This window comes from Schistocerca gregaria, chromosome X, assembly GCF_023897955.1.
Source record: "Schistocerca gregaria isolate iqSchGreg1 chromosome X, iqSchGreg1.2, whole genome shotgun sequence".
In the NCBI taxonomy this organism is placed as follows: Eukaryota; Metazoa; Arthropoda; class Insecta; order Orthoptera; family Acrididae; genus Schistocerca; species Schistocerca gregaria.
The window spans coordinates 684,032,887-684,047,980 of record NC_064931.1 but is presented as its reverse complement, the minus strand read 5'-3'; the positions used below and the strand labels follow the sequence as shown (position 1 = coordinate 684,047,980).

Below are 15,094 nucleotides of genomic sequence, written 5' to 3'. Positions count from 1 at the left end.
GCAACCTCCATTCAACAGTTTCTGCTCCTCTGTCCTATCAACACCTCCATATTCATGTCCCCTCACCCTCATTGTGTGTCACCCTGGTCCAATACACCTGCCTGTCTTTCCCCTTCTCTTCTCCTGCCCATCTCCCCCCAGCCCCCTTCCATGACGAACACTTCCCATCACTACACCTAGCAGTCCTCGTGCCTCAATGTAGTTCCTGCACACTTTGCCAGACAGTGTGCTTTTCTACTCCCACCTGTACCCTGCTATCACTTACCCTTCCTCATCCTCTCCACACTGCTGCTTGCATTCAGCGTGTCAGTTGCATTCAGGTATGGTATAAGCTACCGGAGATGGCGTGTGTGTGTGTGTGTGTGGGGGGGGGGGGGGGGGGGGGGGGAGCTATCTACCCTTTTCCTTATATTGTTGACAGTCCAACCTGGAGTTTCCATTGTTTGATTTTGGCTAAGTATGAGATACGTAGAAGCCATCATAACATATGAGAAAATGACAATCAACACCACCAGTGGAGTGTCCACAAGGAGGGGCTCTTATCCCCACTACTGTGGAACCTAGTGGTGAATGAACTCATCGAACAGTTAAACACTAGAGGCTACTTTTGCTAAGGATATGCAGACAATTTAGTCATAGTAATACTCGGCATATTTGCTAGTACTGCTAGAAAAATGGCACAATGTGCACTAGAAATTGTGGAAAACTGGTACAGAAAAGAGGATCTAAGGATGAGTCCCAAGAAAACTGTTGTAATACCATTCACAAGGAACGAAATCCAGTACACATACTGGAAATTCTAGCTCCTCGATGTAACACTGCCAGGAGAGTGGGTTAGTGAAGTATGTAGGGATAACCCTGAACGTGAAACTATCATGGACTCCTCATTTAAATTATATATGCTGCAAGGCAAAAAGTACTCTCAAGACCTAGTAGATATTTCCAGAAATAAATATCCACTATTAGAGGAGGGCAGAGGAGAATTTGCGTAGATGCTAAAAGGATTGTAGCACATTTATTCATACAGCCGAGCAGCTCTGAAATCTCTACCAGTCCCTGCAACAAGATCAAAGAACATGGCAAAACGTCATACAGCACTTGGGAGTAAACCTGTTGTGGGTCCCTGGTCGCTCAGAAATTAGTGGCAATGAACAAGCTGATAGACTGGCCAGGACAGGTGTGACAACGCCATTTATTGGACTGGAACCTGTCCTAAACATCAATAAGACGATGGTAAAATCAGAACTGTGTAGCTGGATCAGGAGGGAGCACATTCAATACTGGACTATGGTTCAAGAACAAAAACATGGCAAGATAATGACGACAAAAGCCATGTTCCAAGAGAAGTTTTGTAACACTTCGTGGCAGATTAAAACTGTGTGCCGGACCGAGACTTGAACTCGAGACCTTTGCCTTTCGCGGGCAGGTTGATAGAGCACTTGCCCGCGAAAAACAAAGGTCCCGAGTTCGAGTCTCGGTCCGGCACACAGTTTTAATCTGCCACGAAGTTTCATATCAGTGTACACTCCGCTACAGAGTGAAAATCTCATTCTGAGAAGTTATGTAATCCTGAACTTGAAACAAACTCACAGTAGGTCCTATGACTGGCTATGAGAACTTCAAGAAAGACCTACACACAGAGGATATAGAGGGAGAAGCCCTTAAATGCAGACTGGTGAGGAAGATGAAACCACACCATATGTAATCTTCCAACGGGAAGCTATGGAAGACAAGAGACACAAAGTGTTTGGAGTGGTTGAACCTGAAGAAATAATGTCTAAGACGGAACTAGTAAAGGGTCTCCTACCGCTTCTTAAGGGTAGTGGTTGGCTTAATAGTGTCACAGGGAACAAATCCACACAATAAACTAAGTTTTGGTGCAGCAACAGTGGGCAATGACCATTTTTTGTCTTCCTGCTTAAATCAAATAAACAAAAATAATGTACACGGTATTCTTGTCACGCTGGGTTTCGAAATAAACCTGACATAATATTGTAACACTGAAATATTTTGGGCTTCATTATGAGAGACTGACACAAAAACTGTCATCATTTCATTCACAAATTCCTGAGCTAGTAATAGTCAACTGTCATGTTTTGACTTATTGCTTTTTTAGAACATAAAATCTTTGACACCACCCTCTTATCTTTTCCATGTGCCACAGTTGTAAGTCTAGGCTGCAGAGTGTGAACTTATGATTAGAACTACACAAAAAGAGGTCAGCCATTTATAACATTTTGTTTAGATCCAATGTATTGCTATTTCACCTATTAAATTGTTAGGGACCTGAAAATGTAGCATCTATTTTTGGCCAAATTCACACCTAAATTTTTATTTTGTTTATAATTGATCAGTCGTACCTGTACAAATCTAAAAGAGTGTCGCACTATGTACCTGAAAATGAAGCCTTTGTGCTTTGAAATTTACAGTAAAAAGAAGGTGGTGATTTGGGAGATTTTTGATTTGAATGTTGGACCTTTTTTCCCTTCCAAAACTGTCTTTGCTCGTTTTCTTCTTGTAGCTCTATTTAAGCTTTCAACAAAAGATTGCTTCTCTGGAGAAGTTGCACCATTTTTGAACTTCTGTATTAAGATGTTTCTCGAGATTAATTTCTTTTTCCCACCCAATCTGATAATTATAAAAATCAACAGATTATCAATTTTAACATTTCACAGGCATTCTTAGCATAGCCTGACAATATCACATATAAAAAACAACAAGGTACTTAGCATTGAAGTAGAACTGAAAATAATTATTTGCACTTTCAATGTGGTCAAAATATTCCAGCGGGTTTTATTTTCTGGTCCTGCTGCAGTGCAGTGTGTGGACACTATAAAATGGCGAACTGGCTGCTAGCATAAACAAACTAGAATTCTGACTCCCAGAGTGGACAGGAGCAGTGTAGGGAAATAAGTCCTCTCCCAGGGTAGACAACCTACACCGTCATTCTGCTCCTGGGAAAGCAGAACTTGACTCACAGTCATAGGGATTGCTGATCCCTTCTGGTGTTTTATGGTCATAATCAAACTCAGTGATGAGCCAGGATTAGGTTTCTCACCCATTTCAAAACAAGAAAAGAACACAACTAGCAACACACAAAGAAAAGGACTCAGTAACAGCTAATGTGCAATTGCCTACTGATGTTGGCAGTGTCATAAACAAGGTAGTTTAGGCCCGACCTCTACTGGTGTTTGTTGTAACCACAGTTACAAACTCATGCTACCTAAAACTGCCATGTTATTTTGAATTTTAACTAGTAGACAAATCTACGCATTTCTTAGTTCAAAGTTGCTATGTCCTACAGTTACAAACAAAAAGCACAAAAGTATTATTTTTGTGTTTTTCCCATTGTTGACTCGTTACCGGGTAAACAATTTTGGTGGGACTTCAAAATTTCACATTCAGCACTCTCGAAACAATATAGACAGCTTGTCAGAAAACTTCATAAAGAGTATTCTGCTATTTGGTTTTTCTAAGTACCATTTGACTTGATTACTACAAGAATGGACATGGCAGTTCTGCATGTGTGTTTCTAGGTGGGGCCTTCAAGAAACAGAAACTGTGGATGAGGACACAGTTTGTCTTAATTCCCAGAAAGACAATGTGCTCTTGTAGTCAACCAGGTGTAGTACTGGGGGAGGTAAGGTACAACTGGCAGAGGACCACGGGCATTTCAAAGGAAGATTATGGTTTAATATCCTGTCAGCAGGGCTACAAACTTGAGATAGGACTGGAGGTCATGCTGGACCTTTGGGATGGGATCATTTCAGTAGACCACGTGGGTGGATATGTCAGATAACTTGCAGACACACACTGGCACCACATAATCACTGCACTTCATAATCATGATAGTGGTGGTGTTTTTGCATGGAGGATGATCACGTCAGCATCAGTTTTGAGATGGAGGATGCTGGTTATCTCTGCAGTTGTTGTACAGTAGGTTTCACTGGGGAACGATCTAGGGAAGTAAGACAAGTTCACAAGTTAAAAGTTCTTGGCGGGAGGGGGGGAGAGAGAGAGAGGGGGGGGGGGGGAAGAGAGAGAGAGAGAGAGAGAGAGAGAGAGAGAGAGAGAGAGAGAGAGAGAGAGAGAGAGAGAGAGAGAAAGCTATGATGAAAGCCTTTGCACAAAGGACAATTCTTTATCTTCAGGAGGTGAAATTTTTAGTGCTGCTCACTATCACTAAGGAATTAAAACTATTAATTCCTTCCGTGGAAGAAAAGCTTTTGGATGGGAGGGCAGGTCACTCAGAGCCCAGGATCAGAGGGACTCACCTACTGTGAAGATAAGAGGAGACAAATCAGAGCATCACTGAAGGAAAGTATTGGCTAGCTATTATCTTGTATACATCTCTCTCATCCTACGTTTCCTGTTATAGTAAAGACACAAAATCTCAGGACTGCTGAGAAAGGCAGTCAATTAGTAAAAATGATCAATGGAGACATAATATATTACTTTGTTGCTATATATTAAACAAAATAACATAGTCCATTTGTAGAGGACATAAAAATCCAAAAAATCAAAATCACCAGTGTTTGGCTGAAAGCTCTGTTCTCAGTTTTGCTATCTACTATTTTGACCCCTTCCCACAACACAGAAAAAAAAAAATCTTAACTACATCCAAACTTGCCAAAAGCTAAGAGAAATGCAAATACAGCCAAGGGACAATATTTGCGGTTTTGTCCAAGATGGGTGAGCTATATCTGTTGTATAGGCAGGGTATTCAATTTAAACTTAATTTTAAAAAATACATTTTCATCGTTAAGTTGTTTAGAAGAAATGCAGCACTACCATGTGGAAGAGAACTGTGAAACTAAACTTTACTACTAGCAGCCATACCCTTAATTATAGTAACATTTCACATTAAAGCCATCACGTAAATTCCATTTTTGTCTACATTAATGAAAGATATGGTAGCATGCTAGAAAAACTGATGTCACTCAAAGGTAAAAAGTATTCTGAACTAACTAGCATCACATCATATACTCTACATTTGCGACCAAACCAGTTTCTCTCTCTCATCCACGAATGTAGAGTAGTGAAGATTTGAACTTTTAATGAGTTTTCAATGTAGCCACTACCCCATATGTCTTGGCAGCAATTCTTCACAATGACCACCAATGGAGCTTTGACTTTGGTATTTATTAAATCCAGTATATTTCTCACTTTTTTTATTTATTTTTACAGAGGTTCCATTTGTGACCAGTTTATCCTGTTTTCCAATCCATGCTGACCTGTTGTTATGATCATAAAAATCATTTTATTTGACCTATTTCAAGTTACCCTTTCCACCATGCTTTACAACTATACCACAAACATTCAATTTTGTCATCATCTAGCTATGTGCAACTTTAAACATCAATAAGTATGTACAAAATAGAAAAAATGCACACAAATTACAGAATTCTATGACTAAGTGAATTTGCAAACTTGCAGTCTGAAGAAAAAAAAGCCTATGATCTGCACAACCATTTAATTTTGAATATATGTAGCTTATTAATTTCCTATCTAATCCTTGGCAGCATTGTGTTGAAATTTCTGTGCCAAGGGATATCAGTCACTTCAGTGTTTTATGGACTGTTCATTAGGTATTACCAAAAACATGTTTAAATTGTTATCACAGATGCTAAAATTTATTTGAAATCATGTTTGTTATGTGCCACAGATTTCATGAAGAATAAATGCTCCTGCAAGTCAGAATACTTTTAAGTATACCCCTCTTTTGGAATCATCTAAGCTTCTTGATGCTCCCAACAAGTAAAATTGTCAGCAGAACATGCAATTTATGCAGAAATCGAAGTAATTTTTAAAGCATGCATCAAGTCACAGTACTTGAACTGTCAACTTTCGACCCATGAAAAGACCTTGGAAACATCTGGTGATAGTGCCTAGCAGTGAGGACATATTTATTTGGGCAGTAGCTGTCAAGCTGGGCTCTTTCCAAATTAATTCTGACTTGTGTCATCCAGGATGTAGTGGTCTTGAGTCTCTGGATGTACCTGAGGATTCTGTTGGTGAGTCTGGTCTGTCGGAGTCTGCTTATGTGTCCATAAAATTTTAGTCGCCTCTTTCTAATGTCCGCTGCGATACTGGAGAACTTCTCTGTGGTATCCCTGGAGTGAAGCCAATATCCATCATCCATGAGTTTTGGCCCAATAATTTTCCTAATGATCTCTCTTTCCTGTGTGAGTGTTCTCAAGGTCAGCCTTTGTGTGTGACATCAGTGTCTCACTACTGTATAGCACCTCAGGTTTGATTACAGTGTTGTAGTGATGAATTTTGGTACAGGTAGACAGACATTTCTTGTTGTGAATTCCTTGTGTTTTGTATAAGGCTCTCTTCATTTTCAATAACATAGTGTTCTGGGCAATTTTCTCCTTTCCTGTCAGTTTGAGCACTTCACCTAAGTACTTAACGTGTGTGACTCTGTTGGTCTTGCCATTATTATTATTATTATTATTATTATTATTATTATTATTTCTCTCCTTTCTCAGACGTTATGTCCGGTTAAAAATGGAAAGTGATGCGGACCTTGATCAAGCTCGACTTCCTTTTAACTGTACGGTATATCTTACATTGCATTTAGGAACTTTCGGGTAAATTATTATTATTAATTATTATTATTATTATTATTATTATTATTATTATTATTATTATTATTATTATTATTATTATTAAATGTACAGACGTGAGTGAATAACTCTTACCCACCATCTTTTATTGATTACAATAAAAGAATTTTTTCTACAGAACAGAAGGATTTGCCAAGGAGATACTTTTTAGTTTGTTCCCAGTTTTTACTTTGCTGTCTGTCACACATTTTTTATCATTGGGTAAGGAATCAAAAACTTTAGTTGTTGCATTGTACACTCCTTTCTGCACCAAAGGTAACCTTATTGTGAAGTAATGAACATTTTTCCTTCTGGTATTGTAGTCAGGTCTATCATTGTTCCTTCAGAACTGCTATGGATTAATTACAACAAACTCTATGAGGAAACAAATATACTGTGAAGCAGTAGTCAGAATGCCCAACTCCTGAAACAGATGTCTGTAAGATAATTGTGGATCAGAATCATATATTATTCTTACAGCATGTTTTTGAGCAATGAAGGTTTCCTTTCTTAAACATGAGTTACCACAGACCATTATTACATATGGCATTAATGAATGAAAATATGAAAAATACGCCAACTAACTGATTTCTCTCTTCCTAAGATTTGCAGTGATTCGAGGTGCAAAATTGGCTGTACTAAGTTGTTTCAGGAGTTCCAAAATGTGTTTTTTCCAGTTTAAATTCTCATCATATGAAGGCACAATTTTTTGAAGTTTCCATCCTATTTTTTATTTCCTCACCATGTGTCATGCTTGTCACTGGTGTAGAACCTCTAAATGTGCAGAACTTAGAATGTTGAGTCTTTTTCTAAATAGAGAGTGAGCCTGTTCACACAAAACCAGTCAATGATCCCTTTAAGAACACTGTTTAGCATCTCTTCTGTTGCAGTATGTATGCTTGGACTGATTACAATATTAGTATTGTCTGCAAAAAGAACTAATTCTGTTCTTTGTATGTTAGGCAGAAGATCGTTTACATATATGGAGTGTTTTACTAGCTTTAAATTATAATTCCTGTATGTCACCATATCCAGTTGTTGGCCAAAATCTAAAACCAATATTGTTGGTTGGTTGGTTTGTGAGATTAAAGGGACCAGACTGCTACGGTCATCAGTCCCTTTTTTCAAAAACTAAAAACACCCACATAGAATGAAAAAAAGGGAAATATGACAGATGACACAGGACAAGAGAAATTGAAACAAAGACTGGACAAAACGAATTAAAATCACACAGAGTGTGATGGCCAACCATAGAGAAAAAAAAGGAAAAGCCAACCACCGAGAAACATATTAAAAACTCAGTCTAAAACTGTAGACTAAATGTCAGATTCAACACAAAAAAGGACAAACACTTAGATTAAGTTATTAAAGCCCCCTGCCCGAATAAAATGCAAAACTAAGTCCGCCATGGCAGAGTCATCTGTTAAAAGCGCAGGGAGCGTATCAGGCAGCACTAACGTCTGCCTGAGCACAGCTAAAAGGCAACACTCCAACAAAATGTGGACCACAGACAAAAAGGAGCCGCAGTGACAGAGAGGGGGGTCCTCACGGCACAATAACTGGCAGTGTGTCAGTCGAGTGTGCCCAATGCACAGCCGGCAGAGGACAACAGCCTCATTGCAAGAGACTCGCATGGATGACCGCCACAGAGTCGTCGTCTCCTTGGTAGGACGGAGTTTGTTTGGCATGAGCAGGTTGCGCCATTCAGTGTCCCGTAGTTCGAAAATTTTGCGGCGTAAGATTGGCCGCAAATCAGTCGCCGGGAGGCCAATCTCCAGAGATGATTTACTGGTGGCCTCTTTCGCCAGGCGGTCAACATTTTCATTGCCGTGTATCCCAACACGGCCTGGGGTCCACATAAAGACCACAGATCGGCCACAACGGGCAACAGTACACAGGGACTGCTGGACAGCCATCACCAGACGAGAGCGAGGGAAGCACTGGTCGATGGCTTGTAAACTGCTCAGGGAGTCGCTACAGATAACGAAGGATTCACTTGCACAGGATTGGATATACTCTAACGGCCACCAGCTCAGCAGTGAAAACGCTGCACCCAGCTGGCAATGAACGTTGTTAGGAATGGTCCCCTAGAGTTAGAGCATAACCGACATGACCAGTAACCATCGAATCGTCATTGTAAACAACGCCAGAGCCCTGATACATGGTGAGGGTGGAATAAAAGCGGCGGTGGAAGGCCTCCGGAGGGACTGAGTCCTTCAGGCTCTGTGCCAATTCGAGCCGAAGGCAAGGGTGGGGCACACACCATGAGGGTGTACACAGAGGGGCCCGGAAAGGAGGTGGAAGAGGGAAAATCCCAAGCCCAGAGAGAAGCTCTCTGACGAGGACAGCGATCGTACAACCTGATTGTGGCCGACATTCTGGGAGACAGACGACCGACTACGGGAACAGGAGACGATAATTAGGATGCCCGAGCAAGCTACAAACGTGCGTAGCATAAGCAGCCAGTACACGTTGGTGCCGTGACCACAGTGGAGGGACTCCTGCCTCCACAGGTATGCTGTCCACAGGGTGGTCCGGAAAGCTCCAGTTGCAAGTCTGATCCCGCTGTGAAGGATTGGGTCCAGCACGCGCAACGCAGATTGGGATGCTGAATCATAAGCCAGGCTCCCATAATCCAGACGGGACTGGATTAATTCCTGGTAGAGCCGTAAGAGGGTAGATCGGTCGGCGCTCCACCTGGTGTGGCTCAAGCATCGCAGAGCATTAAGATGGCGCCAACACATGTGCTTAAGCTGCCGAATATGTGGGAGCCAAGTAAACTGGGCATCAAAAACCACACCCAAAAAGCGATGTCTCTCCACCACAGCAAGATGTTCACCCTGAGCCGGCGAACTGTTCGTCACCGGCAGAAATGTATAACGCAGGGCTTGGCACCCGAAAACTGGAAGCCATGAGCGAAAGCCCAAGACTGTGCCTTATGGATAGAGCCCTGCAGCTGACGTTCAGCAGCTGCAATGCCAATGGAGCTTTAGTAAAGGCAGAAGTCATCAGCATACAAGGATGCTGAGACAGACGTTCCCACAGCCACAGTGAGCCCGTTAATTCCTATTAAAAACAGGCAGACAGTTAAAACAGATCACTGTGGCACCCCATTCTCCTGCACTCGGGAGGAACTATGGGAGGCTGTGACTTGCACGTGGAAGGTTCGATACGACAGAAAATTTCGGATGAAAATCGGCAGTGGACCCCGGCGACCCCAACTATGAATCGTAGAGAGGATGTGATGACGCCATTTCATATTGTACGCCTTCCGAATGTCGAAAAGCCAGCGACCAGGTGCTGATGGCAGGCAAAGGCTATACGGATGGCTGACTCCAGGCTCACCACATTGTCAGCAGCAGAGCGGCCTTTACGGAATCCATCCTGAGATGGAGCCAGAAGGCCCCGAGACTCGAGGACCCAACTCAATGCGAAGGACGTCCACAATCTCGACACGTGATGCCAGAAGTACAGCGGGATGACATGTACACGAACTTCCAGCATTTAAAACAACGCATCGGAGGAGGGATATATGGCTTCACATCACAACGGTAAACCATCACCTTAACCTTTTCAGGTAAGACATCACCCTCTAAGGCCAAAATGAAGGCACCGGTGGCTACCTGTTTATCCCTCAGACCCCAATGGGCGGTCCGGACGAAGTGAACACCTCATCATCCTAGGTTGGCGCATAGTTCATCGTCGGACTGCAGAAGAAGATCCCTATGAAAGATAATACCCTGGACCATGTTGAGACTCTTATGGGGTGTGATGCTAACTGAAACATCCCCCAACTTGTCACAAGCAAACAACTTCTGTGACTGGGCAGAGGATGCTGTTTGGATGAGAACTAACCCAGAGCGCATTTTGGACAAGCCCTCCACCTCCCCAAACTTGTCCTCTAAATGCTCCACAAAAAACTGAGGCTTGGTTGGCATAAAAGACTCACCATCAACCCGCGTACAAGGTAGCAGGGTGAATAATCAGCACCACTGTCTTTAGCCATACGTTCCTCCCATGGAGTGGCCAGGGAGTGAAATGATCTTGGATCAAATTTATTCCTGTTGAGATTAGACCTCGGTCGCTTAGAGACTGCTGGTGGAGGCCCACCAGCGAGAGATGATGTAGCACGCTTCATTGCGGGTTATCTGCCCTGATGCCACCTACTCCGACCAGGGGCTCTCCCCACAGGCGCCACCCAGCCGCAGCAAAGACCACCTGGCAGGATGACCTTTGCCGGGAGTCCTGATGCCCCAGAGGGATAGGCATCTACTCCTCGGCATACGTGGGGAGGTAGGAGCTCAGGCATCAGCAGTGCGATCCCTGTGTAGTCAGGGGGCTACCACCAAGAGGGTACATGACGACCCCACCACAACGGACTGGCTACCATGCTGGTTGTCGGGTGTCGAATATCCATGTATACAGGGAGCAAAGATAGAAGTGCACAATGGAGGGAATGTATGCTACCCGGAACACACTGCAGTCGACGTGACCGGAAGCTCAATAAAAGTCCAACTCCACGACAATAAAAGTCCAACTCCACGACAATAATGAAGGTGCCCGATGTTAGGGCAAGATGGATATATAATACACCACGTAAGGCGTCCTTCCCCAAATGGTATGCACTAACAGAAAATTTTGAAAGCTAGTGGTTAAACCCCTTAGGAGACCATCACATTGAGGCCGAAACGTTTGAGACTTGTTTTAGTGGCCTCTTACGACAGGCAGGAATACTGCGGGCCTATTCTTATCCCTGAACCCACAGGGGGGACCAATACTGTAGTATTAATAGTTATTAGTAAATGATTGCTTGCAGACCATCTGTTATAAACCTTAATTAGGCAGGTCCAATAATTAAAGAGGTTCTAAGATACAGGGAGAATCGATACATAAAGGATTTCATAAAATAAGGAAACATTTGTACACCAAAAATAAATTATTATAGAAGTACTGCACATGACTACTACATAAAAACCAGCAGTGATGCCCCTTGCTTACATCATCTGCAAATATTAGACAATTGCATGTTTAAGGGATGGGCTGTGATGGACGTCATTGTTAGATTAGAGGTAGATTGGACTTGCACAATGGTTAAACGTCCACCATTCTCTTGTTCACGGGCCATCTCAGCAATTTCTGACTGCAGGTTCAGCATCACTGAAAGGTTCATCATTGACTGTTGTGCACACAAGAATACATGGAGGTGTATATGAAGTAAACAGCTATATAAGCACTCCCCCCACAAGTCTTAAAAAAGAATGGTCGAGTCCACACACTGAACAAATACACTGAACTGCAAATCAACTTATTTCAAATGAGTCAGCTTAATTTGCTAAGTGACAGCTCCATTTTGATTTGGTGAGAAAGCAGAATCCATTATTATACACCCATGAAAGTGATGCTTCAGGCATAGAGGGCCTTCAACTACTTTACATGTGAAACTGTGACTGAGCAAGTTATACATAAAGTTATGCATGGTCTTATGCTATTGCAATAGGTTACAATCTCATACAAATTTGAGAATGCTTGGACACTTAAGACTCATCTCGTGGACAAATATCTTCCAAATTAAACACTGCAGGGCATAGGAGTGGCAGCCTTATATGCCAACCTGAACTGTAATCTCATGTCTACTGTGCTCTCTCTATTTTGCTGCTCAGAGTTTCTACTAATGCTTCTGCTGTGTTGAAGTGGCTTTACTAGAATAAAAGGCATACCATGCCTATCAATCTCACAGAGAGCACAATTAACAGCTTGACATATTACTGTATATGGTGCATTGCTGATTTGAGTAATCACACTTTCCTTATTTACGCCTTACCAAAGTGACATCTGCTGCATACACTTCAAACATTTTCTAAATCTATTTTCAGGTTTTATGTAATGTCATGAGTTCTACAGTGTGACTAAATTTTAACACATAACTTTTAATAGTATTGACATTATTACTGTTCCTTTATTTACATGAACCAGCATATCATAATTTATAAACAGACATAACTGAACTGAAACATTTCAACTAAAGCACAACCAAAGTTGCCTTTGAATAAATTTTGTTTGTGCTGTTAGCAAATTTATCACACACACACACACACATTCACTAACAGATAATATAACTTGCAAAATGTGATGAAATCAACAAAGTTCTGAGACAGTCACAATTATCTTAACAGATAATGGATTTTGACCATCTCAAACAGCCATCTTCAGATCAAATGCAATGCAGCAACTGGATCTGAAGATGGCTCTTTAAGAGTGTCATTAGTACAGCAAACTGCAGTTGTGTAACAAAAAATATATAAAAAATTAAAAAAAATTGGAAGTTATAATTTCTTTTCTTGAAGTTGCACTGTATGTAACAACAATAAAGAGTGTGTGGATAGGCTGAGACTTTAGGTCTTATGAGAGGATTGCTAAGGTGGACCATGCAGTTGTGTTGACCACTGAGCCGAAATAATGCCGTGGCAGCACATTTGCCTAGTAAGCAGGAGACTCGAGTTTGAATAATGGCCCGGTGCAAATTTTAAACTTTCCCCATTTATAAAAGTCAGTGCCCACTGACAGATGTTGTCTTTAACTTCTTTGTGTCTTGAAAAGAATAAAACTATAAGTCGGGTAAGCAAAAGGAAACCCTGTATCAGGATACTGTCACATACAGTACTGAAATATGTCATGCCCCACATTCTTGTCTCATAAATATTGATCAAGTAATAAGGATGGTAATGACGAAATGTGAAGAAAATAGAAAATATGTCAATATAGTCAACAAGTCAACATAATTGTGCAGGAGGTTATGAAGTGAACACACACACACACACACACACACACACAAATGGTTCAAATGGCTCTGAGCACTATGGGACTTAACATCTGTGGTCATCAGTCCCCTAGAACTTAGAACTACTTAAACCTAACTAACCTAAGGTCATCACACACATCCATGCCCGAGGCAGGATTCGAACCTGCGACCGTAGCACACACACACACACACACACACACACACTTTTTGTCAGGGCTACATTTAACCATTACTTGTAATGGTATAGAGACCCCTGAGACAGATTACACTTATAAATTGCAAAATTTCCCCTCACAATTAAAGTATCTGGCAGATAGTATGAGTTAAGTGTCTTAATAAGCACAAGTTCATTTAATCAGAATATATACAACTTACTTTTTATATAACAACTTGTTAAAATTAATTAATAATTTAAACACTTATGTCATTATACATTGCACATTGCCTTTGTATTAATAAAAAGTGTACCATAGAGGACACATAAGAAGGGTTTTATATTCTGCATGCAAGCAGCTACTAGAACAATTAAAATGAGTTCAACACACTGACTATGAAGTCCAAAATTCAGACCACATACCTGGAAAAACGACTGAAACCTCATTTGCCCAAGGGTGCTTTGCAGCAGGTACCCAAGTAACTTCTTCTTCAGGTTTTAAACATCCAGCAGTGAAAATTGCTACACGATCATCATCTCTAACTTCAATGCCACTCTCTACACTATACATACAAAGTAAATCGTCATTTGGTGGATAACGATCCTTCACATTTCTAAACACGACCTGTAATAAAATACAGAAAATGCGAACAGATATTTTAAAGGGTATCTCTTTTTTGATGACAACAATGGAGCTGCTAAAAAACAGAAGCAATTATCAAGTTATCATTCACATACTACCAACAGACAGTGCATCATATGACAAGCTTATAACAAGTCACTCCTTAATGTTAAACTGCAGTGGCTGGTCACCTAGAAGAAGACGTGCACATAGAACATCAGAGCAGATGATGAAGGTGAAATGAAGAGAATTTAGCTAACTTCTACACAGTGCCAACAAAGAAAGCAAACAATAAAAGCTATTGGAGATTGTCACAGTGAGCAAAAAGGCGTGTGTTTTGTGTAGTGTGGTAGTTGCTCGGCCACGTTGGTGCTTTAATTTGATGACACACAATTAATTAGTGTATTGATATTGTAATTTTTACATGTGTCATCACTGAATATTACTTACACTTTAAAATATGATGGCAATTTTAACAGTGAAAAGCTATTCTCAAATTTATACAAAAAAATTATTTTCGTGTTGTTGTGGGCTGCATAATCTGATGGACTTTGATCAGTAATTGCCATGAATGATACCTGAATGACTGAGATGAATTGTTCCTTAAATCTTAAGTCTCAGAGTAATATCAATTTTTAGCACAGTAGTAATTATCATAAACTCAAATTTTAAAAAAAATGACTGGTTCCAAAATAAAACTGTTCACTCAGTAAAAGAAAACTGACTCATTGTGTACTTTGTCGGTGTAAACATATTTTATAAGGTAAAATGAAAGTAAATGTTCATAAATCTCAGAGTGCAGCCAGGTAGAATTGTCAGAGATGGGCAATATTTCAGCAGGCAAATGGCCCACCATTCTCAAGGTATGAACTGTAACTAAGATTGTTCATATATGATTTAAATCTGTT

The 15,094-nt window shown here is 41.0% G+C and overlaps 1 protein-coding gene across 6 annotated transcripts in view; it reads right to left on the bottom strand.

Moving 5' to 3' along the window:
• Window positions 1–15,094, bottom strand: part of LOC126298094 (uncharacterized) — a 107,492-nt gene that overhangs the window by 69,110 nt on the left and 23,288 nt on the right. For all 6 annotated transcript variants that reach the window (XM_049989411.1, XM_049989410.1, XM_049989413.1 and 3 more), the window contains exon 3: window positions 13,988–14,189. In XM_049989411.1, coding sequence (XP_049845368.1) covers window positions 13,988–14,189 — 202 coding nt within the window. The remainder of the gene's footprint in view (window positions 1–13,987; window positions 14,190–15,094) is intronic.